The sequence below is a fragment of the Brachycentrus maculatus genome, unplaced genomic scaffold, assembly GCF_059751285.1.
Source record: "Brachycentrus maculatus isolate JH-2025_06_01 unplaced genomic scaffold, ASM5975128v1 h1tg000010l, whole genome shotgun sequence".
In the NCBI taxonomy this organism is placed as follows: domain Eukaryota; kingdom Metazoa; phylum Arthropoda; class Insecta; order Trichoptera; family Brachycentridae; genus Brachycentrus; species Brachycentrus maculatus.
Window position 1 is genome coordinate 1,638,469 of NW_028280764.1, and position 26,908 is coordinate 1,665,376.

The 26,908-nt window shown below is 31.4% G+C and overlaps 1 protein-coding gene across 1 annotated transcript in view; it reads right to left on the bottom strand.

The window, feature by feature from the left end:
* Positions 1–1,202: 1,202 nt before the first annotated feature.
* Positions 1,203–26,908, bottom strand: part of LOC148313548 (uncharacterized) — a 74,027-nt gene continuing 48,321 nt past the window's right edge. Inside the window, exons 7-9 of the mRNA XM_088262008.1 lie at positions 3,216–3,314; positions 2,878–2,962; positions 1,203–1,604 (exon numbers count right to left, since the gene is read on the bottom strand). Of these exons, the coding sequence (XP_088118134.1) occupies positions 1,490–1,604; positions 2,878–2,962; positions 3,216–3,314 (299 nt within the window). The 3' untranslated portion in view covers positions 1,203–1,489. The remainder of the gene's footprint in view (positions 1,605–2,877; positions 2,963–3,215; positions 3,315–26,908) is intronic.

Below are 26,908 nucleotides of genomic sequence, written 5' to 3' on the forward strand. Positions count from 1 at the left end.
AGTCTTGAACAAAAGCTGCAGTTTCACTTACTATTTATTTTATAAAAAACTGCTCATAATCTTTTATTTCAGTATACCAACAAAGCTTGTTTAAGAGTTGCCTTGTAGTAGTAATTACCCAGTGATATTGCTTAGGTATGTGGTTACTAAGTTTACCGGATATCCCATTGAAATATTTTTACTAAAAGAACCAATTAATTTTGTATTCAGGACCCATTTTTTGTCATTGAGGTAGCAAGATTTAACTCACAAATTTTTTAGGTTAAAAAACATGTTTGTATTATATGTATATTGAAATTTATTTCAAATTTCCTAAACGGATACATTCAGGTTCTAAAATTTTCAAATGTCAGAATGTTTTTTGGTGGTCGGGAAGCCACCCTCAAAAGGGGTGACATATCCTGATGTATCAGGACAAATAGGAACCCTTAACCCTGCTTAACCACTTAACTGACGAATTTTGGTGATAAAATTTGCCAGTGCAAGAAATTGACACCAAGAAGTTGAAACAAGACTGAACACCGCTTGGGTCATTCAATAAAAACAAATAGGTCAATATTTGACTCTGGTAAAGCAGGACTAACGAGTCGGAATACGATTTATCCAAGCAGTGCTTGGACTCCTCAAATGCAATACAAACTCCTTGCCTGAGTCGCGCTTGGACAAGTCAGGGAACTAGTTAAGCGACAACATGATGAAGTATTTTTTAATAACTAAATAATGGAGATAAATACACCAAATGTTTCTTAGTTATCTTCTGCATTGACCAGCATATTCGATAACTCCCTTGGCAATATGGCATGTTTTTTTTTATCTCTTCTTAACACACTATGGACAGGAAATATATTTCTACCCCTTCAGTCGATTGATGCTTTAGGACGGAAAGAGTATTTTTACCTTCTGCACCGGCCCCATTTCAAACTAAGAAAAGAAGGAATTACATATTCATTGTTTATATACGAATATTATGTACATACCAATCTCTTAGTTAAGATCTTAACCACATGTAAATAATTATCAAATCCCGTCGCCAGCAGTTCGTGGGGGTAAAAAACACCCGGCCGAAATGTGTTAAGTGGCAATATGAATTTTTAGATTTCATCTGAATTTTTTTATTTGGTTAGAATTTCTTTGTTACTAAGGTTGCAATATATGTGTTCAAAACCACATTGTAGAATGATAAATGAATATGACAACACATATTACTTTAAGAATATTTATTCATAAAAATACATAAATATGCAAGAACGTTGGTAAATAATCATATGAGATGATACATTTCAATTATTTACACTTAGAGATAATAATTGTTCAAAAGTGCGAAAAAAAATACAAAGTAACAAAATAACAGGTATACATTATCAAATTTACTTAAAAAATACTTTTATAATTTAATTAAGTGCAGTTTTCATTGTATAAATTCCACCGTTAAATGTTAATCTGTAAAGAATGTCTGGAAAACTTCAACATTATAAAAAAAAATCTTTGGTTATACAGCATCTGTAGCATCATCATTCAATTCGCGAGTCGCTCTTCCGTTCTTTAGAGAAATATCTCTCGTTAAAGTGGAAAACTCATCATTTTCTTCCAACTCCTGGTCTTTTCTGGAAATAAAGCCATAAAAATAAATAAACTAGCAAATCATTATCTCATCCCTATCCACACTAATGGTGCATAGGTTTACTTGGCTCTAAATTATATTAAAGCAATACATAATCAGTCTTACACTCAAGATTCTCAACTCTAAGGGCGTTTGTCCACTACACGGGATTTCACCGTCCGGCAGTCCGGTTTTGAAAAATGAAAACGACTACGACAGTTTAGCGTCATTGAATTTACGCGCAACGTGTTTACGCACCGATCAAGAGCTCCAATCTGAAGAAAGATGGACAAAAGCTTGTGCCAATCCAAGCCAATCGTCGTTTTAAAACGCTAACTGACGTGCCGGACGGTGAAATTACACGGAATTCTGGGTAGTGGACAAGCACCCTAAGAGTGGAATATATTTAACAGGATGCTAATTTGCAATTGGTTGAGTTCAGGTTGAAGGAGATCACTCTATGGGAAATGAAAGGTAAGAGAAATAGAAGTTACTTTTAATTTAGAAGAGGAAAAAGAGAATTTCAGCAATGGCAAGGACACAAAGCAAGGCAAGGACAAAGGGGTTACAAACATGTACTGGTATAACCAACTGATTATTTGTATCCTTTGAAAAATATTAAATATTTACTAGTGATTTAGTTATTCTCATCAATAAAAAGTTGCACATCCTTTAACTGCTCTTATCTTAAAAAAGAATATTGAAACCTTGTAAAAATAAATATACATATATATATATAATATAGTATACCATCAAACTTATGAAAATTTTCGGCAAGGGTTTTTTATTATTGAAAGAAATTTCAATCATTAAAGAACGCTTCTGGCTTCAGCAAATTCAGTCATTATTAAAATCCAGTCATTATTATAAAATACTATGGATTATGTTTGAAACGGGATCAAATCTTGAACCTGCTACACGTTGAACCAATCATGCTAATAGCTGTTTTATGAAGGGACTATAAGATTACACAGATAATATTGATTGCCTTGTCGAATGATTACCATTCAATTCAATGAATACCATATTGCAGGTGTGGGTGTGAATTCTATCTAATGAGGGGAAATGAGACAATTTCTTGTTTCTCCTTCTACTTGAAATTCTCAAAAAATGTCTAACAAAATCAATAAATGAGTAATTAGAGAATCCACTAGTATTTATTTTACAATAATTTAATTAAATGTTAAACAATAGAAGCTGAGAAATCAAGTTAGCTTTTAGAAAGATATAAAAAAATATATCTCTAAATTATTATTTTGTTTTTAAATGAACCATACCTTTTCCTGTATTTGAATATGATGAGCACTATGAAAGCATTTCCTATGAACAGAGCTGCTATGATCAAGGAAGGTATGACCACATCTGAAAAAACAAAAATCTATATAAATGACATGCAGTAGAATATTATAACCATGGCCTATAACTGAAGACCTAGACTAACAACATCAGGCCGCTTCACCGAGGGGTAAGCAGAGAGGATGGAATGCAAACTACTTTTAACTATAACAACAAATTAACGAAAAAAATTAAGTTAATTGGTAACTTAAAACTAATTAAAAGCTCATTTAGAAAGAGTATAAAGTTTAAATAAAAATATTTTATTGTAAGTACTCACCGACAATCATTTTGTTGGATATTTTGTTGCCTTCTGAATATTTAGGGGTGTTATCCACCACGTAGGTTCCGTTTCCGTCCCAAATTTTGGAGCTTATTTCTGAAAATAATGAAAACACCACATAAATATTATGTCCAAATTTTCATATGTTTAATTCTTTTGTTTGCAACGAAGCTCGGCTAAGAAAATTAATAATTTTATGTACATATCTTCGATCGGTTATCTGTTTGAATAAAGCAAAAATTTACTGATGAAAATTAAATTGAAAAATTACAATTTCAAAACCGGTTGTTTTCTAGCAAACATATTTCTATAATTTATATAATCATAATATGTAGCTCGTTACGTGTTTGATTAAGTGTTATTAAGATATAAGATTTAAATTTTAAAAACACTATCGCGATTTTTCTTGAAGCTGTTGATGGAAAACCGATTGTTAAAAACATAATGTTAATATTATCGTTAAATCAAAGATGATAAAAATTAAATAAAAGAGATTTTATAGAATTGATTTTTTTTTCAATGAAAATAATTTAATTAAATATTAAGAAAGAAGTAAAAAATTAAATACAATAAGGATGACGTAAATAAACCTTCGTGATGATTCATTCAAACCCTTATCCGCACACGATGGTGCATAGGGTACTGTATCATATAAACGCAGCGTTAACTTGATCATTAGATATGAAGGAAAGGTGATCAGCCCTCCGCTTCGGGTACCAATCCAGGGTAATATTGAATAAATATTAGAGTGAAAAAAAACTTATTTTTATTTGCCTCCCCCCCTGGGAATCGAACTCGGGACCTCCAGTACGGTAGCCAAGAGTGCTGGCCATTAAACTACGGAGGTGGACAAATTGATGATATTCGAAAAAATATATTATAAAGTTTTGTTCACATAATATTAAAATATATTTTGACAAAATATATTTTTTTACAGAAAACATAAACAACTTTAAGTTTTTGTTTAGCAGTATCCTATTTCTGATAAAGTACTCAAGTTGACGTGAGCCCTAAAGTTTCTAAAATAAATTTCAGTGGTATATTATTATTTTCTTTTCTCAAGAAAATAAACTGAAATCGTCAAAAAAAATAAACTGTTTCAAACTTTCAACACCCCATCACGGCTTTAACATTTCGTACGAAAAGTCTGGAAGTCGTCTGAAAAATATCGTTATAATTTTATTCTCACATATTTTAGACCTAGAAGGGTTTTTTCCGGCGCCTTTTGCTCGTATTCTGACGATACCACCCCGGGGTAGGTTACTGGTAACTGGCAAGGGTGAATTCGACTCCATGTTGAAACGACAAAACAATGGGAGTGATAACTGAAGATAATTTAAACTCGGAATAAGGGAATTGCTTTATTATGATAACGATTACTTCGGACCACGGACCAATGAACAACGTAAATAAATGACGTCATAAACAAATCGACAAATAAAGTCGTATCTGCAAAAACACTGGAAATACTATGCGAGTGTATGAGAGAAATTTGATGTTTTCGAAGCTTTATCGAAATTGGAAAAACATTTTCAAAATCTGGCGTTGTATCTACAAATTTATTTATCAGTGTTTAATAATAATATAATAAAGCCCTTATCCGCACCCCAATAGTGCATAGGGCACTGCATCATACAAACGCAGTGTTATCTTGATCGTTTACACATGAAGGAAAGGTAATCAGCCCTCCGCTTCAGGTACCAGTCCAGGGTAATATTGAATAAATATTACAGTGCAAAAATCACTTGTTTTTATTTGAACCCCCCTGGGAATCGAACCCGGGACCTCCAGAACGGTAGCCGAGCGTGCTGAGCGTGGACAAAAAAATGGAAAAATATTTTATCGAAATTGGAAAAATATTTTAAAAATCTGGCGTAGTATCTACAAATATATTTATCAGTGTTTACTAATGTTAAATAATAAAAGCAGCAAACGTGTGCTCTTCGATTAAAAAATAAGTTCTGTCAATTTTCGACGGATGTTAATTCATCTAGATTTTTCCTTCTTTTTCCCGATAGGTGAAAGATAGTATCCACATACATACTAACAAAGATTATTCAGTAAATAATTTCGATTCACTTTTTCTGAAGCGACATTTTTTTTCTTTCTTACGAATCTAAATATTTTTAACGAAATAAGCAGTAAAAACACAAATAAACAAAAATTCATGCCTCGTACATCTTGTACATTTGATACGACATTTCTAGCTATTATACATCAAAATGATATTCAAGTTTAAAAAAATACTTTTTGTATTTTAAGCAGTCTTTTTAATTATTTTATTACTCGTATAATTTGCTAGTCGCAAATAATATTTTACTATAAAAAACCGTATTTATTAAATATTTGACCAATCAATAACACGAAGGTTTTTTACATATATTGATAAACACATTGATGTTTCTACGCAAACATATTCAATACAAATACGTCAGCAAAAATAGTCACTTGAAAAAACGTACCGGGCGAGACGAAGGGACAAAAATAAACTTCCGACCAGGAAATCGTTTTGTAAAGAATGAACAAGTGTATATATTTGACATAATTCGTTATACGAAACGAGAAAAACTATAAAGGTAAAACAGCTTCCAAGTTTCACATCTAGAGCAGACCAACTTCGACCACGTGTTTTAAAAATATATAATTTTATAATTATTCGTATGCAACCCCGAGTAACCAAAGCATTTTACTATTCTCCTTGTCCTACCTGCAATAAATCAATCAATCTCAAGTTCCTTTCCAATATATCAGTCGTGTCCTTCACTCGCGCATCTGTATCAGTATCTGCAGCGTGAGATGTTGCCTTGGTATACTTAATAGTCGAGTTAACATCGCAACAATCTAATTCAGTGGCTTATGCACCATTTGGAGGCGGATAGGGGTCATAGAAAAATTATAATTCTTCGTTATTTTACGAAAACAAACTGCTGTTGGTAATTTCATATGATAAATGTACCAACTGATAAGGCATAAGAGCATAGAAAGCAAGCCCCTATTTTCACGAAAAAGACTTTCTGAAGCTAATTTCAACCCACTTAATTTAATTGGTGACAGGCTAATATAATAGGCTTGCACCCTTGGCGTATTTCTTTTAATGGCGGTTTATAAATTGGTCATTAATTATTTTTTACGATTATCTTAGGTTACTTTGTTTCCAATCCCACCCTTCACGCCGATCCCAGTACAGGCATCTCAACTAGCCATAAACCTTTATTCACCCCGCGAAGCCTACATTACCCTCAACGACGTACTTAACCTAGTTATTAATCTGTAGTCGTACGTACTCAACATTAATTATTAATCTACGCCATCTTGAGTACAACTTCACCAAATCTCCAATTAATCGGATTTAGATTGAAAAATAATTAGTTTCATTACAGAACACTTCAACAGCTTTACTAACGAATTTCTAATTTGACTTTTTTTAAAGAATGTACCCATACTTCTATCGACAGCCATCTTACCAACTAATATAAACGAGTATAATTTTTTTTTTTAAATCATCCTTTATATTTCTTCCTACAAACATACAAACGATTTTTATAGTCAAATTTAGCCGAAATTTGTTATTTAGTAATTATGATAATAATAATTCCAACATATAAAATATTTATATTGGGGTTGTGTAAATACATAATTTGGTTTAAAACACCGATGACAGTTAGTCTATATATATAGTAGGTAGTTACAACAAATATACTTTTTTGAATTTATTTTGACATCATTATTAAGGTCTAAAATGAACTCATTAAGAAAATTTAAAAGGGATATAATATAATACAAAATAACTACCATAGACTAGTTTATAATCATAAAAATACAATAAGAAATATCTTTAGTTAAAAAAAATAGTAAATAATAAAATAAAAATATGATAACTGCCGGAAAATGTACCTAGTTTATCTTTTGACGGACTATATTGTATACAATTACCATTATTGTATATTGGACAATATGAACATATGGACAATGCTTCGGGATTCGATTATATAGTGTTTGAGATTGATAAATTACGTCAAAGGGTTTACAGAAAATACAGAAAATACAAAAAAAACTATATCGGTGATATCGGAAAAAAGGAATCAAAGCCTGTGGTTTATTTTTCTTTGAAAAATTGGTTCGAGGTATACGCGTAAATGTTGGAAAGAAATATTTCATTCTTTAAATAAAATATTTTACTCAGGCTAATGGAAAAAGATGCTGAAGAACACTTAGCAATAAAACCTTCTCAAGTTGGAAAAGTTATGCGCAATTAGAGGAAAGTTTTGAATACGTTTTAAGGTGGGAAAACATTATTAGGTTCGAGAAACTCCATGTAACCCATCGGAGTCCACTTTAACCCACAGGACTTTATACTAGCTTCTAAGTAACCTGATATATGGTATTCCTGTTTAAACAACATTCAATAAGACTAATTTTTAAAAAATTAAAATCCCAAAAAATGTGGTTTTACGTTCTCAATATAATCACAATCAGATTATAATATAATAGTCAACATAATTGTGGAAGTTCACGTTCAAACAAAAAAATACACTAGTGTGAAATGAACAGAAAAAGTCACCACAGTGATTGTCGGCAACTAATCTAAACCAAATATAATTGAAATCAGAAGGAATCGAAATATAAGAATCGGGTATTTCGTAATAAACCTGAGATTCATTTCATATTCAATTAATTTCCCAAAGTATAGATTACTCTATTTTATAATAAACAATAAGAATATGTCCAGAAATATATCGCTCATTCCTTTCAACAACGTCAGGAGATCGTTTTTAAAGTTTAAAAATTTAATAAAATGTGTTAAAAATAAATATCAAGCCACTTATTGAACTTTTTACTGGCCAACAGATCTTTTTAGGTAAAACCTTAATGTTTTTTCTCCATTTGAAAAATATTTAGTATATTTAAAAAAATAATTAAACAATACCTTTTCTTCAAAATGGAAAACAACACTTTCTGCCCTGTAGCGGGTAAATATTAAGTTAAAAACATAGCCACTTTTGCTGGGATAAAGTACATTGCTGGGCATCGAAAACATGCACAACTGAAAATTGACGATTTTTTTATATATGACGTTGTTGAAAGGAGTGAGCGATATGTGATATTTTGATATTAAATATGCACAGGTATTACGTTAATATAAAGGAATAAAGTCTGTTATGTCGAGAAATGTCTGGAAATTAATAAAGCAAGTCTCATCAGCGTAAGAAACGGGTAAACACAATAAGCTGAGAGCATTAAATATTTGGCATTACTGTCAAATAATTAGAAATACAAAATAACAAAAGCTCATGTCACAACTATTCAAGACGGAATGACAATGGAATGTTGAATTAAATCAGGTATATGACAGCAAAACGTAGGAGCATTAATCCCTTTCGTGCTCGTAACAATAATCCAAGGAGTTATTCCGTTATGAGAGCCATTTAGCATATTTGTGCTTGTGAACATTTCTTTTTATTCGCATCTTGGAAAGGGTTACTTACCTTCTTTCCCTTTATATTCACAAATTATACTAGTTGCGTTACATTAAACGTGGATAAACCACAAATTACGAGCTATCACATTAAACATATTTCTAAAGAGAAAATGTAATCGGAATATGCGATGGAGAAATCAATATATTTACCATAAAAGGTGTTTAATTTACTATTTGGTTAATATAACATAGATTTTTATGTGAAATATCCAAAATAGATGGCTCCGTCCAGTCCCCACCATTACATTAAAATGACGAACAAGCCTTAAGCATTTTAAATTCAAAGGTAAAAAGTATAAACATTTATTTATATTTTAAAGATTAAAAGTACAAATTAAAAATTGAAAGATAAAAACAAAATTTAAGTTTTGCAAGTAGAAAATAAAAAGCAGTAACTGAAATAATAATATAAATAAACTAAGTTATCCGAAAAAATAGGGAAAAAAAAATTATACCAAAATAAAAATAAAAGAGTATATTGCAAATCAGAACATTGCAAAATAATAATTTCGTTTGTAAATCGTGTATAAATAAATTAAGAAAGGTGTAAAAATGAAGCAGAGGAAATCCGAGGAAAACTTGGCACGATCAGATATGTCAAATATTTGAAACCGGCTGGGTCAGGAGTTGAAATAATCGGCGGGTATGTATGACGCATGAATGTGGAAGAGGTGAAGAATGTTTGAAAATACAGAGGGGTGTGGCATTCTATTAGCTCTGCCTACCCTTGCGAGGAAGCTACGTGATAGTTAGTTAGTTAGTAAATATTTCAATCACATTCAAAACGGTTCATATTCTTAAGAAATGATTTGACAGTTTTTTCGAATTGCAACAATTTTTTTTTAAAAAAACGCTTGATTCCTAAATAAATCAGAAAATGTTGTTTCTATTATAGGAACTTATAATACATAGTGCGAAAATTTAACATTCTTTAAAAAATAATTTTCTTTCACATTAGGCGTGGATATTTTCTTTTAGCGGAATGGCATTAAGGTAACTTTTTCAATTTATCAAAGTCATTGAAAACCTTTTAAAAAAATCAATCAACTTTCATGGGGAAAAGGTAAATAATAATACAACAAAATAAAGAACATTTCCCAATACTTGGTCAAGGGAACTAATAAAGTACAAATAAGAAAAGAAAAAAACTACGACCCTCAAATAACTGGCGAGTAAATAGAGCTTTCAACAGTAATTATTATTGTTTGAGCTTCAATAGACTTAGAGCTTTGAATACATAAAGGTCAACAATATTGTTTCGAGTCAACTTGGATATTCTGGAAACAAGTCATAGGTTTTACTCGAATACGGGCAGCAAATACGGGTGATTAGAATATTAAATTATTCGTTGTGTTTTATCCTGCTTAAGCAAAGTAAAGGGTGTTATTTTTAGAGGTATACAAATTCAAATTTTCCGCAATAAATTGATGGTGGCTCCCGCCGTGTGGCATGTTGCGCCATATTGTTGAAACCACAGCTCTATCACATCAATGCCATTCTATTGAGTTACGAAGAAGTCAGTAATCATGGTTCTGTAGCGCTCTCCATTGACTATAACATTCTGTCGGCATCCATCGTCATGTGCCTCATCGGTGAACAAAATTTTGCGTTGAAAAAGAGGATCAAAACGAATATTGTTTTCGGCTCATTCATCGAACCTACGACGCGTATAATGGTCATTTTATCTATTCATGGTGAAATAGCAAAACGTACTGACTACAAATCAACTGTAAAATTGACAGTCTGTAGAAAACAATTTTGCCTGTTTAAAAACTAAACCTAAAAAAACACCCTATTTAAAATGTTGTGTTTCAAATGGCTATAATTTTACTTTAGCAATTAGCTTTTGTGTCGATAAGTATCCTTGGATTTTTTTACTGCGATGAGGTCAATTTCTCTGACCTGTGCCCTTCATCCCTTTCCCTATTATAACATTAGCCAATCAACATACTGTGTCGTAAGTTAATTGCGTATACAACCCTAAGCTGTAGGTCAAGGAAACCACTATTCATGTGCTAGCTGTCAAGCTGTTATAGGATAAACAATAAATTATTTAACATGACTTCAGATTGATATTAAACGAGGGTGAGACAAGGTTATATCATAAGCTAAAAGGTATAAGATTCTAATTCCATCCCCTAAATTTGATTTTGATAACAAAATAATTTAATATGAACCATATTTGAACGAAACTGATGTTTATTTTCATTAAAAACGTTCGGAAATATAGACAGAACATGAACGGAACACGAAATGAGGGAGAATTCAATACGCAAAGGTCATTTTACAACCATTGTTAATTAGTAGTTGCCATCTTATGGCCAATGTAATAATAATATTAACGTTATAATATCGATTTCCTGAAAATTAAAGTTAAGAATAAAACATTGATAATATTTAAATTTACAAAAACGAGTCCTGGAATACTAAGTAGAACACTATTTTCGGGTTCAAAATGGGATATTTTTTTTTAAATAACGTAATACTTGTATAATACCATATCATTAAATGGTATCATACAAGTGCTAATTTTTTTAAATAATCAACATGTCATTCCATAAAGTTAATGCTTAATCAATAGATAATAGAATATGGGGTAGTTACAAGCATTAAAATAAATATTTTCGAGTGGTATTACTTAATTGAAATCATTTTTGGCACCAATTATATAATCAAATTTGAAATTCTTCGATTTCACTTAAAATGGATTGGTCAATTTGAAGGGTTGTTATAGAAGCTTGGCCTATTATCTATCTCCTATTTGTAAAAGATATCATCAATGATTGCCCCAAAGTAAATATAACGCGTTATAAACGTATTGTACATAATTCAACATAACTTTTATTACTAACGACTTTTTTATTATTATTCAGGAATAACCCGCAAAGCGTCTATTTTAGATGGTTGTCTGCAGGTAGGATAGTAAGGATAGGGAAGGTAAATGTGAAAAATACATCACAAACACCCAGACTAATTGAAAATAAATCTTTCTTGAATTCATTTTGCAATTGGCGGGTATCGAACCCGCGGCGCCAGTTTCGCAGCCGAGCGTCTACCCAAGTACGCCGAGGCGCCTGCGCCTGTCCTTTTGAAACCGGTTGTTGATCCGTATTGTCAGAAATTATTGTTACAGAATAAAACTGTAGGTGTTTGCTACCGTGGTGTAATGGTTAGCGTGTCTATCGTGCTGTAGGTACCGGGTTCGAAAATAAATATTAGTGAGTTAACACTCGAATATTTATTTAATATTACCCTGAACTGGTCTCTGAAGCGCAGGAATGATCACCTTGCCTTTATGTAAATAACGATAAAGATATTACTGCGTCAATGCGATGCAGTGCCCTATGCACCATTGGGCGCGAATAAAGATAAGAATAGAAGAAGAATAGATAGGTACACCAAACGGAATTTGAAGTTATCTACGGTCCGTAGTTAACACGTTATCATCCATTTGGAATAGACCCCGTGGTATCATGTCACTGTTCTACCATCCATCTCCTTCTAAACCTCTTTTAAGACAGCTTGAGATAACTTGGGAGATAAGCAGGGGTGGACTAACAATGTTTTAACAATGGGCTCACAAGGGGTGGAGAGAGAGGGGTTGGTGGTAAAAAATTATTATTTTCCAAAATGCAAAAATTATATTAAATAATGAAAATATGTAAAATCCTTAGATCAAAGATCAAAATATGTTTATTTTAAGGAATAACCACCAAAGCCTCTATTTAAGAGGCTTGTCGGCAGGTAGGATAGTTAGAGAAGGAAAGGCATATGTGAAAATATATCTAAGTTAAGGAAATGTATATCTGAAGGTACATTTTCTTACAGTAAGAATAATTTTTTAATTCGTCAAATAAAAGCTAAATTACCATTTAATTTTTTTTTTTAATTATTTGGTATTAAATTTGTGGTATATGTAACATGATTTAAATATAAAAATAAAACACTTGCGTAAGACCAGTTTTTTGAGTTTGTTAATGTAGGCATTACTAGTTTCGAGAACTACAGATATTCTTATTAACATAAGAAAATATAAAACAGTTTTGTGTATTCACCAGTCGATAGGGAACTTATAAAGTTCTCAAAACTAGTCGTATTCATATCAATAAACTCAAAAAAGTGGTCTAATACAAGTGATTTATTGTAATAAAAATATTACTTTTTTTAAAAATATTATTATTTAATTAGGAAAAATAGTATAAATGTGTTGTTCTGGCACAAAGTTATTTCTTAATTTAAGTATGTTATTTTTTTAATACTGACATGACAATTTAAAAATATATATATTTACTTTCATTTCATGAGAGGATCGCCAATCAAACTTAATTTTCAAAAGAAACTCTTTTAAGCAATCTCCAGCCAACCCTGGTGATACCATAAGTACCTATGTACATTGATCATTTATCTCTCTCTTTACCCAAATTCAATGAAGATTTAACAGGCGGATAAGCTCGAGCAACTTAGAAACATTTGGTTTTTGTACTAACTACTTACAAATTACGCTTAATATAAGGGTTGTCTCATGAATACGGAGTATACTGCAAACATATTCAATATTTTCATTGCTCCACAAGCTTTGAATGGAACATTTCTGTAATGTGTGCTTTATTTTTTTTCTATTCCATTTAATCAGACTGAGCTACAAGAACGCGTGGACGGGTACAGCTAGCATGTGAATAAAAATAATTTACATACGTGTATTTGAAAATCTATATACGAGTATGTACCTAAAAAAAAACTGATAAATTACAATAAGGCAATCCCTCTCGTACTATTTGTAATTATTTTACATTTTTGTTCCTCATCATCTAAAAAAAAGGCACGGATTTCCATTTTTTTTTAATCCACTTCAAGAATAAATATGTCAATATGACATTTTTCAACGCGTTCCTTTTTAAATCGACTTATCTTCCCCAAATATTTTTTTAAATACTTTTAAAATTAAATGCTTTTAAACAAACAAAAAACAAAAGTTACCGTTTTGTATTAGTTACGGGGGACTCGAGAAGATAAATAAAAATGAGTTAGCCTTAGAAAAATATTTAACTGAGTGGAAAAGAAAATAGAATCATCTACTTACTTTCTTAAATAAACGAATAATAAATTATATAATAACATTAATAGCGTGCATAATTTGATAAATTTATTATAATTTTTTGCTTCCAGAAAATAAAATATCACGATAAAATTACGGTAGAGACATTAAGAAACAAGGAATGAAGAAAGATTAAGATTTTTCATGAATAATTTTCGGGCTAAACGTTTATAATATTTCAGCAACATGGAATTCGTAATATTTATGTGCATATTTCTCAACTTTAATGAACATTAATTTTGATCTGAAACTGAAATTTAACGAAAACAAATGGCATACGTGGCCATTCTATAAAATTTTCAGACCATTTAAAAGTAGCTTGGGATATTCTAAGATACAAATTCAACCCTTGGCTGTCAAAAGTTAGAAAAAATGAAATGCCATTTAAAGGAAGCTTTTCTTAAATTTCGATTAAAAAAGAAATGCCATTTAAAGGAAGCTTTTCTTAAATTTCGATTAAAATTCAAAAATGTATTGATCTGTTGGCTATGATTCTTGGATTAATGATCTTTGCATTAAAATCAAAAATAGGTATTTGCCCAAATTATTTGAACTCAATTTTGATATTTTCTGTGTAATTATAAGGACCATAAGAAAATGGATAAAAATAATGTTTTAATAAAATTTAAAAAAAACAGTATAACTTTACACATTAGTTCCTTTCGTATATTATTGACAGATAGCTAATCGTTAATCAAATAAAAATCATTTATTTAGACTGTGGAAAGTCATATAAGATTCCAAAATAATATTATAAATACTAACTAGTACTTATATGTGATTTTTAACAATGTGAATGTGGATTTATGAAATATTAGTTTTTTTTTAAACCAACAATAAGCAGTTACGTAATTTTTTAAAGCTTTAAAGGTAAAATGGCGATTTTCAAACTTCAAAACATGTTGTGAAATTTTACTAATCTAGAAACGCCTACAGTATACGAGTATAAATTAGAGATGTGACTAATGGCAAGTGTTAGTATTTCGTGTGACCGATTAGGATGGTATTCGTTAATTTTTCTCTGTTTGTATTTCTTTCAAGCTTAAATTTTTTATGTAAAATTGTGAAATGCACCAAGAGCTAGTAATACGTAATACGAAACAAAATTTGTCCACTAATTGGCGTAAGAAGCTTTAAATCATCGAATCCAAAAACCGAAATGATGATATTTTCTTTTTAAAAAGTCGTCATTTAACTCAGTATTTTTTTTAAATTCGATCGCCCATGTCGAGTAAAAGATTATCTAAAACTACCGTAAGTTATAAACATCTAGCAGAGTAGTTAAAAGAAAGAACGAACGACAGAAAAGGAAAACCTTTGCTTTTGCTAAAATCAAGCTTATAAGTATCGTGTAATATTGCCATTAAATCATTTTAAATAGCATTGTTTTCTGGACAATCAATGAACCGATTCGATTTCCTTTATTGTCAAACCTAAATCATATATATATTGGCTTCATTGTTCAGTTGATATCAGGAACTGCTATTTATTTATTCATAATCAATATTTGTATCATGCCCGATCAGTGTGTAGAGGTTGGTAGTCATCTTTTATATCCCAACCAAGTAATTGTTTCAACATTTTTATCACTCGCATTTCATTTAGTGCTTTGAAATCGTAACTACAAAAAAATTAAACTTGGTAAATTTATATGTGCTTTTTTTCTTTTAAAAAATCATATTTGAAGTACCTACATATTTAATTATTCAGTTCATTATTCTAGACCTGATAACTTGTACTGGCGAGAAAAATATTGATTTTTTTTTGTATAAATTACTGCTCCGTCACTCTCCATCATGAAAATGATGATGTGAATATAACACATGGTTAATTTTTTAATGGTTTGTTACGGTGCAAAATAAAAATAAAAAGTAAAAAGTAGTTTTTTTTCATAATAAAATATAAAATAAGAAAAAACCGTAATAAATTTTGAACTAACATTAATCTTTTTCAGGAATCGTACAAATAAGCAACACAGAAAGCAATAAAGTTTCTTAATATTTATCGAGGAATATTGACTGGTATTGAATTCCCCCAGTCTGCCATACTTCATTATGTTATTTTTCACTGAGAATTCGCTTCCGAGAGAGGGAGGGAGAGAGAAAGAAGAGTCTCAAGCAACTTATTGGTTTTCATTAAAGTGAACCATTTCTAATAAAATGTAATCTAGGGTGAAAATTCAAAGCGATAGTGCTTAGTATAAATTGGTAGGTATACAAGAAATACAACATATATTAAACTTTGTCTACGCAGAGTCAACTCTGACAAAAAAACACACTCTCGTTTTTCTAAAGCGTCCAAAGCTGTAATATTTATATTTCTATAATACATATGTATATACTTAATACAGAGTTCGTATCTACCAAAATCTCGTTTTCCCTCACACATACAAATTTAAATTATTATTTTAAAAAACCTCAACTCTTAAGTAGATATTTGAATAATGTGACCATTATAGGTCTACATTATAGTCTCGGCAATCATACATTAAAAAAAAATCATATTATTTTTTGACATATATATGTACCAATTTAGGTTTCTAAATTAGTTCATATATATTGAGCTTCCGAGAATTTGAGTAGTGTGGTTGTCAATAATGGGTAGAATTGGTGAATGTTACACGTGTGTAAAGTGATCACTTAAACCAGCCTATGACGGTCGTCAGCCCCGTAAATGCCCAGACTTCCATATTTTCATCATCTTTGATGAGATGTCAAAAAATAATATGAAAATAACTCCTGTAATTGGAGATAATCCAGATTTTGTGAACAAGTATTTGGACACTCTCAAAATGTTGTAAATAAAATTTCAGCACGTTTCTAAACCAATTCCCGTTTTAAACCATTCAATTTTATAAGAATCAATTCATGTATCGTAGATCTTATGCAAAATCCATTTATTTTTTAATTAGTTGCAAAAAAAATGTTGCAAGCTCGTTTTCTCTGAACCAGCGGAGTTTTGTCTCGTGGTAATTAGTTTCGTATTTTTTTGTTTAAATCTTGATAATGTAAGGTATTCTTAGGGAAGTAGAATTCCAAGAATAGGTATTTATTATGGCGCCAACATGGCGGCGTCACGGTAGATTTACACCCATGTATGTTAGGTATGTACATACATACAATATGTACGGAATAAGTATATGCATTTGGCAAAAGGCGCCAAAAGGGGTGTGGTTTTTCCGAACGGGAAAATAAGAATTGGCCATCGTTTTTAATGTACATAGATTAAAATTTTACACTTTTACAATAACTAGAATAATGCCGATTTTGATAGAACATAGTACCGTTTAATACAAAAATAAATCGGGTTTCTCAGGACTCTAGAAATTACTAAGGCTACTTTCAGGCGAAGCTATAGAACACTTTTTGTCATATTTGGTGTCAATAACATTACTCCTCGACTCTTCCGCTTACTGATCAGACATTAGACAGTCGAGAGCTGAAATCACGAAATTGCAAATTGGCTAATTGGTTGATCATCGGCCTAGATTAGACGAAGAAATACGGTTTTAAATATCAGTAAGAAGTATAAACTTGACTTGAATTACTACAGTAAGAAATTTTCTTCTATATTCTGGTTTTATGCGAGACATTGGTATTGTTCATGTTTTTATTCTATGATAAAATTTAAAAACGAACTTTACACTTTCTTTAATATCTGAAAGAATTCAATTTCAAAACAGCTAAGGTAGGTACATAAAATTGTTTACAAAGCGTTTAAAATAAATCAACAATTTATTGTAATATGGGACAAGTTGACTTTTTTGCTCATTTGATATCGATAGTAAATGTATTCATGTTACCGAATAAAGAACGAGAAATCGACAATTTAGAAAGTTATTTTTCGTACGGTATATGATTGCCTGTAATTTCCGTTTCATCTAGCTGTCGCTCGGCAATTTCCTGTTTCCCGGAGGGTTCATAAATCGCTCTAAATATATATCTCAAATTGTATGAAATACACAGAAATCGGTTATATAAAACAATGTAACAAGCCACGTGGACGCGCATAAAATGATTTAGTTTGACAGTTTAAAACATGTATCGTTTTTTTTTATACCAATGCTTTGCGTCTCTCAGAAATCCGTCTTTTTTTATCTGAAAAATGGACCACAACAAAAATAAGTCTATAAAAAATCTGCTGCATTCATTGATATTTAAAACCCAATGTACTTTTTTTACATAAATCTCTTTAGACATTTTGCTGTATCAGAGAGTTCGTCGAACTTGTGTCTTTATCACCTCTACGTCGGGGTGACCGTTCTTCATCCCCTTTCAGCCCGCCTACATAATACTCGTATTACGTTCAGTACACATACTACTTTAGTGTCTGTACCACCAGACGAGAAAAGTGACGATACTCTATTATAATATATACCATATGTATCAGGGTTGTCAGATGTCTGGTATTAACCGGGCGACCGATTTAAACCGGACACTTTGTAACTTAGTGTGGACTCAAATGAGCCTACACTGCACGTTTCGTTATAGACACTGCCACCTTACGTGACTTGTACAAACGGAATGCGTAAAGTCAGTAGGTACGGTGTCGGTCATAAATGTGCCTTGTATACATATGGTATATACCCTAATGAAACGGTAACTAAAAAAGTCTAGTGATTCGGTTCAAAAGCATTCGTCTTATTTTGGTAGTAAAATATTTCACGATAGCTCTGCGAATTTTTTTTAGAATATCAGAATCAAACGTTTTTTTACTATTTAAAAGTATCCCAGTAATTGGAAAAAAACACCCCTCAATAAAACTGTAGTCTGAATATACTTCCCTACTAATCTGAGAACCCTGGTATAATATATTTGAGTAGGTGTGAAATCTGATCGGATTTTTTTTTAAAGAATAACCCGCAAAGCCTCTACTTTTCAAGTCAGCAGGTAGGAAAGTAAGGATAGGAAAGGCGAATGTGAAAAACACATCACAAATACCCAGACCAATTGAAAAGATATCTTTCTTGAATTTATTTTGCAATTGGCGAGAATCGAACCCGCGACGCCAGTTTCGCAGTCGAGCGTCTACCCAACTACGCCACGGCGCCTGTCTGTGAAATAACTTGAAATTTACTGTATTTTTTAGTTAACTGCAGTAAAAATAGCGACCAAATATATCGTTTTCTAGCGGATAATAATTCATATACGAGTATGAAGTTCTCACATGATATGCTAAATACAGTGACATGGAATGAAGTTACGTATGTCTGTTAAATTATGTACCTAATGGTGCTAGGGGAGATGCTCACGAACGTGCTTGGGATAAATTAGTTAATCCGTGTCACATTAGATAATACTGTCCGAGATTTCAGCCGTACAGCCCTTAAATATTTCATTTCTTTATTACCATAATGGATCGAAATTTTTTGTACTACGTACTTTGCAAATTTAAAGAATAACTAATCTTCTCTATATGGAAATAAAAGAATTAAACTATAATCCTGAAAGCTATTTTTTTTAAACTATGAAACATTTGACGAGATCGCATCGAATTACAATTATTCTATTCTAACCCTCATCCGCACCCAATGGTGCATAGGGCACTGCATCGTATGGAAGGAGTGTCATCTTGATTGTTTAATACGCCAAGGAAAGGTGATTAGCCTTGCGCTTTAGGTTGCGTCCAGGGTGATAATAAATAAATATTAGACTGAAAAACCTCTAATATTTATTTTGACCCTCTCGGGAATCGAACCCGGAACCACCAGCATGGTAGCACTACACTATGGAGGAGGATAAAAATTACATTGGGAATAATTAATAGAATATTTCTATTTTTTCTTGCTAACCGATTTTCTAGTGAAGCGTTTTACAGTGTAAATGTTTACAGATCGGTATGCAATAATACAATTTAATACCTATTGTGATTAAGTTTAGTGCCATTGTTAAGTTATTATAAACATTGATGCATTAATATTTATTTACATATGATAAGCGATAATATTATGATTATTTTACAGAACACATGCTAGAATGTCATGCACAAAAGTGCAATTCTGATACGGATAAAACTTTCCGATTTTAAAGCTTTGTGAGTATATATGTATATACACATGTCTCTAGTGAAGTTCTAGCGATTCAAGAACAAGGTTTCTAAATTGGTTCATGTAAATGGAACTTCCAAGAATTTGAGTAGTGTGGTTGTCAATAATGAGTAGAATTGGTGAATGTTACACGTGTGTAAAGTGATCACTTGAACCAGCCTATGACGGTCGTCAGCCCCATAAATACCCAGACTTCTATATTCTTTTTTTTAAATAATGTTTTACTTAGTAAATACAATTATTTCTTAAAATCTACTGTGACACGTGTTTCGATGCATTCCGCATCATTTTCAAACACCGTATGTAGATTTTAAGTAGATTTTATCACAGTAGATTTTAAGAAATAGTGGTATTTACTAAGTGAAACATTAATTAAAAATGGATAGATTTTACCACAAAGTGACTGCCGAATCAATTAATGAAATTCTATATTCTTCTTCATCTTTGATGAGATGTCAAAAAATTAGATAACTTTATATTCACAATTATCTAACTTTATCAAATATTTAATTCTTCCGGAGGCATTACAAAAATAAATTGTCACTACCATGGGCTCACAGAAATATAAATTCTAGAAATTACGAACTAGGTAAAACAAAATTTCATGAAATTCTGGTTACATGGTGTAACAGCCCCTGGGATTAGTGGGACTTTTTTTTAATTAATGAGAAAGGTAAAAAATATTTTTAGCCTCCAGCTTATCCATTTTGTAATTTGTTCAAATATTTCAAAATGGCTCGAGGTAAATTAAGGTATTTTAAATATTATTTGAAATAAGTCGTTCATTTAATCAAAGAATGTGAAATAATAATTTTAAATGTTGTAATTACGGGAGTAAAAAAAACTATGCTATAATGTCAGTGATATATAATATATAGAATCATATCGAAATAAATTTATAAATGTCGACTACATATCGCTCACTCCTTTCAAGAACGTCATAAATCAAAAAACTTGATTTCTCAGGAGAACGTTTTTAAAGTTTAAAAATATAATACAATGTTTTAAAAAATAAATATCAAGACACTTATTGAACCTTTTATTATGCAACAGATCTCTTTAGGTAAATCTGAAGGTTTTTTCTCCATTTGAAAAATATTTAGTATATTTAAAAAAAATAAATAAACAATACCTTTTCTTCAAAATGCAAAAATAAACTTTCTTACCTGTAGCGGGTAAATATTAAGTTTAAAATATGCCGCTTTTGCTGGGATATAGTACATTTTCTGGGCATTCCGAAAACATGCACAACTGAAAATTGACGATTTTTGATTTATGACGTTCTTGAAAGGAGTGAGCGATATGTCATGCGTAAAATTCTCGGTAATATGTTTCCAAATCAATAGCAAAATTATTTTGCTAAATTGCTGAATCCGCTGACTGAACGTTAGCAATTATATATTTGCATATATGCTATAAAAAACTCTAACATTTGCAAAAACACTCGTATAATAGATTCATTCGCATATAAAAATATCGACCCAATTCAAAACCATATCCGGAGACCTTTATTTAAATTCCCAAGCTTAGGTCTTGTTCGATATACAACACTTTTCTACAATTTTTGAAGAAAGGAAAATTGAGTTATTATGTTATACTGAAACATTTCCATTCAATAATATATTCACGTAAAGCTATGCGGCTTGTATTTAAAAATAGGAGTCCAATCTCAAAGTAAGCGATATTACCACCCGACTCAAAAACTTCAACACAAACTATAATATACTATGCTCCTTATAAATGAAAATTTAATGCTGGTTATATAAATTTTAATACAAAGAAAAGGGTATTTTAATGGAGGAAATAAAATCCTTTGTATTGATACATAAATGTTCAGATTCTATTTGTAATAAAACAGGCGGGAAGATTCAATTACTTAATAGACCAGGATACATCTGACTACATATTATTGACTACCACACTCTGAAGCATCAATTGATACATCTCATGCGCACTTTGACCTTAACGAAATTGAGGAATGCAATAGGTCGTAAAATTAGAACTATCAACCATTAATATCAACCAAACTATAACACCCAGTTTCAAGAAATTACAAATTTAATTTCTAAACAAAGACTCCACTGTCTATCGATTCCAATACTTATAGTATCCGCGTATTTACATTAATTATTTCTTGGTATGAGATACTAAGTTTCCAAATGAATTCCAAATAATTTTAAGCTCCAGACTGGTTTAATATTGAATTAATAGCACTGTATGGTTCTCATAATTCAATTTTCTCTCTAATTAGAGCCGCAGTTAATCTGCACTCGAAACCGTCGTTTCACTCGGGGTTACTCTCGCAATAACCAAACCACCCTTTCCTAAAGGAACGCCCTGTATTTATAAACATATTTTAGAGAACTACTTGCTCAAGTGGAAAATATACATAAATTATATAAAGCAAGTGGAATGGAAGCCGAGTATAAATTTGAGTATTATTTCGCGGTACCGTCTTGTACTGGGTGGATAAAATTGAGGAACAAGTTGAGTAGAAGGATTTACGGTCGAAAGCGGAGGAATGGCGCGTGCATACGCGAATTTTATTCGTTTTCCTGAAGTTACATATGGAAATGTGGTGAATGATAGCAAATAAAAAATGATAATCAAGCTGTTAGAAGTGGATGTTATCAAATGGAATGAGTAAAAATAAACAAACTATTGATACCGAGCATCAATGTATAATACATATATTTAACCGGACGAATCAATTAAATGAAAATATTAATTTTAGTCAAGTAACTCTATAAGTTGGCAAAAGAAGGATGAAAGTAGACTGAATGCAGTTGGAATGTGATCTCTCAGAAGAATGTGCGACAGAACGATGTATGATAGTTGTTCGAATAGTGAAATAAGGAAAGAATGCAAAACTGTGATAAGTATTATCGATAAAATTAAGAAAGGTGTGTCGAGATGGTTTGGACATGTATGTAATGAATGAGTGAGGAAAGAACCGTAAAAAAAATATGAGGCGAATGTTATTGTAAAAAGGAGCAGAGGAAGACCGAGAAAAACTTGGCACGATCAGGTATGCCAAATACTTGAAATCGGTAAGGTTAAGAGTCGAAACAATCGGCGAGTATGTATCAGGAGATGAACGTGAAAGAGGCGAAGAATGTTTGCAAAGACAAGAGTGGTGTGGCGTGATGGTGAGTTAGTTAGTTAGTTAAGGAAAAAAATAGCCAAGTATTTACAAAGATCTCTCGGTTACTTAGTATTGCAAAAAATAAATAGTCAACACCATAAACAACTTGAAGCAGGAGTAGTTTTAGCACGTCTCGTAAAATATTGAACAGTATTCAAATAATTCCGTTTTTTATGATGTCATTGTCCGTTTCCTGGCGAATGATATAAAGTAAACAATAGAACTAAAAGCATACTGTAGGGAATTTCACTCCATTTCCATGAGTTATTTTAATTGTTGTTACGTGTTTAAGAAATAAACACAGCTGTTTGACGTGTGAGTATTATTATTTATGTACACACTATACTCGTAATGGCAGGTCCGTAGCTGAACACCAAACACCCGCCAAAGGAAAACGGGAATGAATATTTGACAATACACAGAAAGGCGAGAGGAAATTCGACAGGGATGCTTCCTTTATTTTAATCATTTATGAATGTAACGGACACGATCCGGGGATTTCCCACGAGTGTAGGTAGACTAGTCAGCCAGCAGAGGGCACGTGTGGGTGAGCTACCCCAGGAAAAACCTCCCTCCGTACATATTTACAGGACGTACATACAGGTAGGAAGGGACTCCAGACGGGAAATACGCAGGTAAATATAGAATGAAGCCATATTTAACTTTCGGCTCAAATAACGCTAAGCCGAAAGAATTTTATTATTTATATTAAGCTCTTTAAATTTCCTCTACCGCTATTTATTCAAACCAATGATGCATTCGCTACTACATCAAAGTGATTTTTTTAAACCTTGATTGTATTTTTGTTTGAAAATCTGACTCACTATTCAAATTCTAGAACCGGAGTAACGTTTTTTTATAGATTTTAAACATCGTTTTTATACCTTTTAATAAGACGATTACTTATTGGATACAAAAATTGTCGCGATTTTAATCTTTTTCCCTCCATTGAATCGATCTGAAACTTCGTACACTTAAGTAAAATATATTTAAAAAAGGTGTATTTGAAAAAAAATACATCGTAGAAATCCGATTCCAAAACTTCCTCACATAAACATCGAACCGCAGCTGCGCTTGCAAAAAAAATGATACAACAAAATATTCGTAAAACAATATATGGCGTACACTATTCCTGGTGTGTAGAACTTACAGTAAATAATAATTCATTATTATATTGACACCGTGTCGAGCCAATTAAATGCCCTATGAACTATAATTTGTGCGAATAAGAGTTAAATATGGTTTTATAGTCATGAATATGCATGTATGTATTTCATATTTAAATAATTAAAAACTAAAAATATTTTTAATCTACATTATAATAATAATGTGTAATACATTATATAATAATATTATAAAACCCTTATCCGCACCCCAATGGTGCATAGGGCACTGTGTCATATAAACGCAGTGTTATCTTGATCGTTTACACATGAAGGAAGGGTGATCAGCCCTCCGCTTCAGGTACCAGTCCATAGTAATATTGAATAAATATTACAGTAAAAAAATCACTTATATTTATTTTACCCCCCTTGGGAATCGAACCCGGGACCTCCAGAACGGTAGCCGAGCGTGCTGACCATTACACTACGGAGGCGGACATAATACATTACACATACATTACATCATACAATATATTGCACTTTTAAATTTTCAACCCCAAAAAGCATAACTTTAAATATTTTATTATTTTATTTATTAGAAAATGCACGCAAATGAGGACAAATTGAGATAAAATACATTCCAACCGTTAAATATGTAAGTAGAATAAAAAGTCATGTAAAATCCATTTGCAAATTTTCATGATTGGCTTAGTAGAAATGTTTACATAAAAGCTTTTTGGGTAAGAAATTTTAATTTCCATTACATTTATCCACTCAACACTGTGTGAAATACAGATACCTGTATTTTTATCATGTAGTACATAAGCTAGTACTAAATAATAGTAAAAGATTTGTTTTTAAGTCCTTTTTAAAAAGGAAAAATTCCAAATGAGAATAAAAATGCAAACAAGTAATATTCTTAAGAAAAATATATTGAAAATAAAATTCTCACATCCTACACATTGGTGTTTATTTAATATTATTATGGTTTCGCCGAAAAATATCAACAAAAATCATCAATCGTAATATTTCAATTCCATTTAGTGAAGCCTTTTTGTTAAACAAATCGATAAAGCCCACACAGAGAATAATTTATGCGCGTAAACCATAATTCGTAAATAACGCCTACATACAAAAGAAAAACCAAAGCATTTTACGAGTGTAAAAGAATGTTATGGATGTTAATGTAACAAAATTTTGAAAAATGTTTTTGATGAACAATGCGAAATTTGTTTTTGTAAAAAAAATACTACTACCGACCTTTCTCCGTACTTAATGGTGCATAAGGCACTGCGTCAAATTGGTGCATTATTTATCTATCGTTTTATTAGATGAAGGCAATGGTATCTCCTGCGCTTCAAGCACCAATCATGGAAATATTAAATAAATATTAATGTGGAAAACACAATTTATTATGAACCCCTCTTGGAATCGATCTCGGTACCTCAAGCATCCGAGCCACACGCGCTAACCATTTTCCTACGGAAGCGGAAAATATTATCATGCCTTCATAAAATTTTATTTATTCATTTTATCATACACAAAATAACAGTTTTAAATTTACAATGTTGTGTCCTCGTTCAGTTTGAGATTTTAACTGTAAATACAGGAATATGAACTCTTAAGTGAACTTAAGAGATTATATAAATATTATGTTAAGTGAACTCTTAAGTGTAACACTTTTTATGGTACACATAAAAATATGTCACATTCAAATGAGGGGGGCCCTGGGCGTCCATTAAGCCCCATTTTAATTAAGTAAAATACACTTTTGAGAGGTTCAACAATAAATTTACAGAATCAATATCTCAGTCAGTAGTAACGTTGGAACGCCCTGTAAATTTTTCATCAAAAAAAATATTCCATTCCCCCATCTGAAAACATTTCAGCCCGATTAAATTACATTCGGGGTAATTAAAAACTCATTTATAAAATGAGACTAGGCAAAATTTTCCCCAATTACTATCATAATTAAAATTTAGACAAAATGAAAAAAAAAATTTTTAGATACCACATGAAAAGGTTTTTTTCTCAATATTTATACACCTATATTGATATTAAATTTATGTTTTTAACCGACATATCTTGGTAGAACTTCATTTTATATGAGAATAAAACATTGAAAAACACCCTTTTTCGCTTCTATTCTCGTGACCAGCAACCGGGTTTCGTCATAACCGACATCATCAGACTGGGGGGAGGAAAAGTTTAAACTATAATTTTACAATAGATAATTTTGGATAAAATTATGGTTCTAATCCCCTGCGTTGTTTCGTATATGCAATGAAATTTGCCTTTCACTAGTCTGGTGATGGCGGTGATGACGAAACCCGGTTGCTGGTCAAATAAAATAAACGTGGTAAAGGGTACTTAGTTATTATTTATCCTTAAATATTGAAATCAGATTTAATTTTTTTCAAATAATAATATAACTAACTTACTAACCATCGCCCACGCAATACAACGCAAAACCACCAATAAACGTTCTTCGCCTCTTCCACATAGAAGCTTCTCTTCTATATACCCGCCAATTATTCCGACTTCCGTCCTGACCAATTTCAAGTATTTAAAATACTCAATCATACCAAGTTTTCCTCGGTCTTCCTCTACTCCTAATTTCAAATACATTCGCATCATAATCTTATTTAATTAAGTCAACGGTGTTCATTTTATTGTACTTCATGTGCCTAGTAATTATTAGAAATATAATAATATTTTAGTAAGTAAAGAAATTTATCCTCATTAAATGAAAATATTTGAGGAATAATGCTTATTTAGGCACCCTTAGTTTATTGCGAAGCATATCACTTGCGATAAGTTAT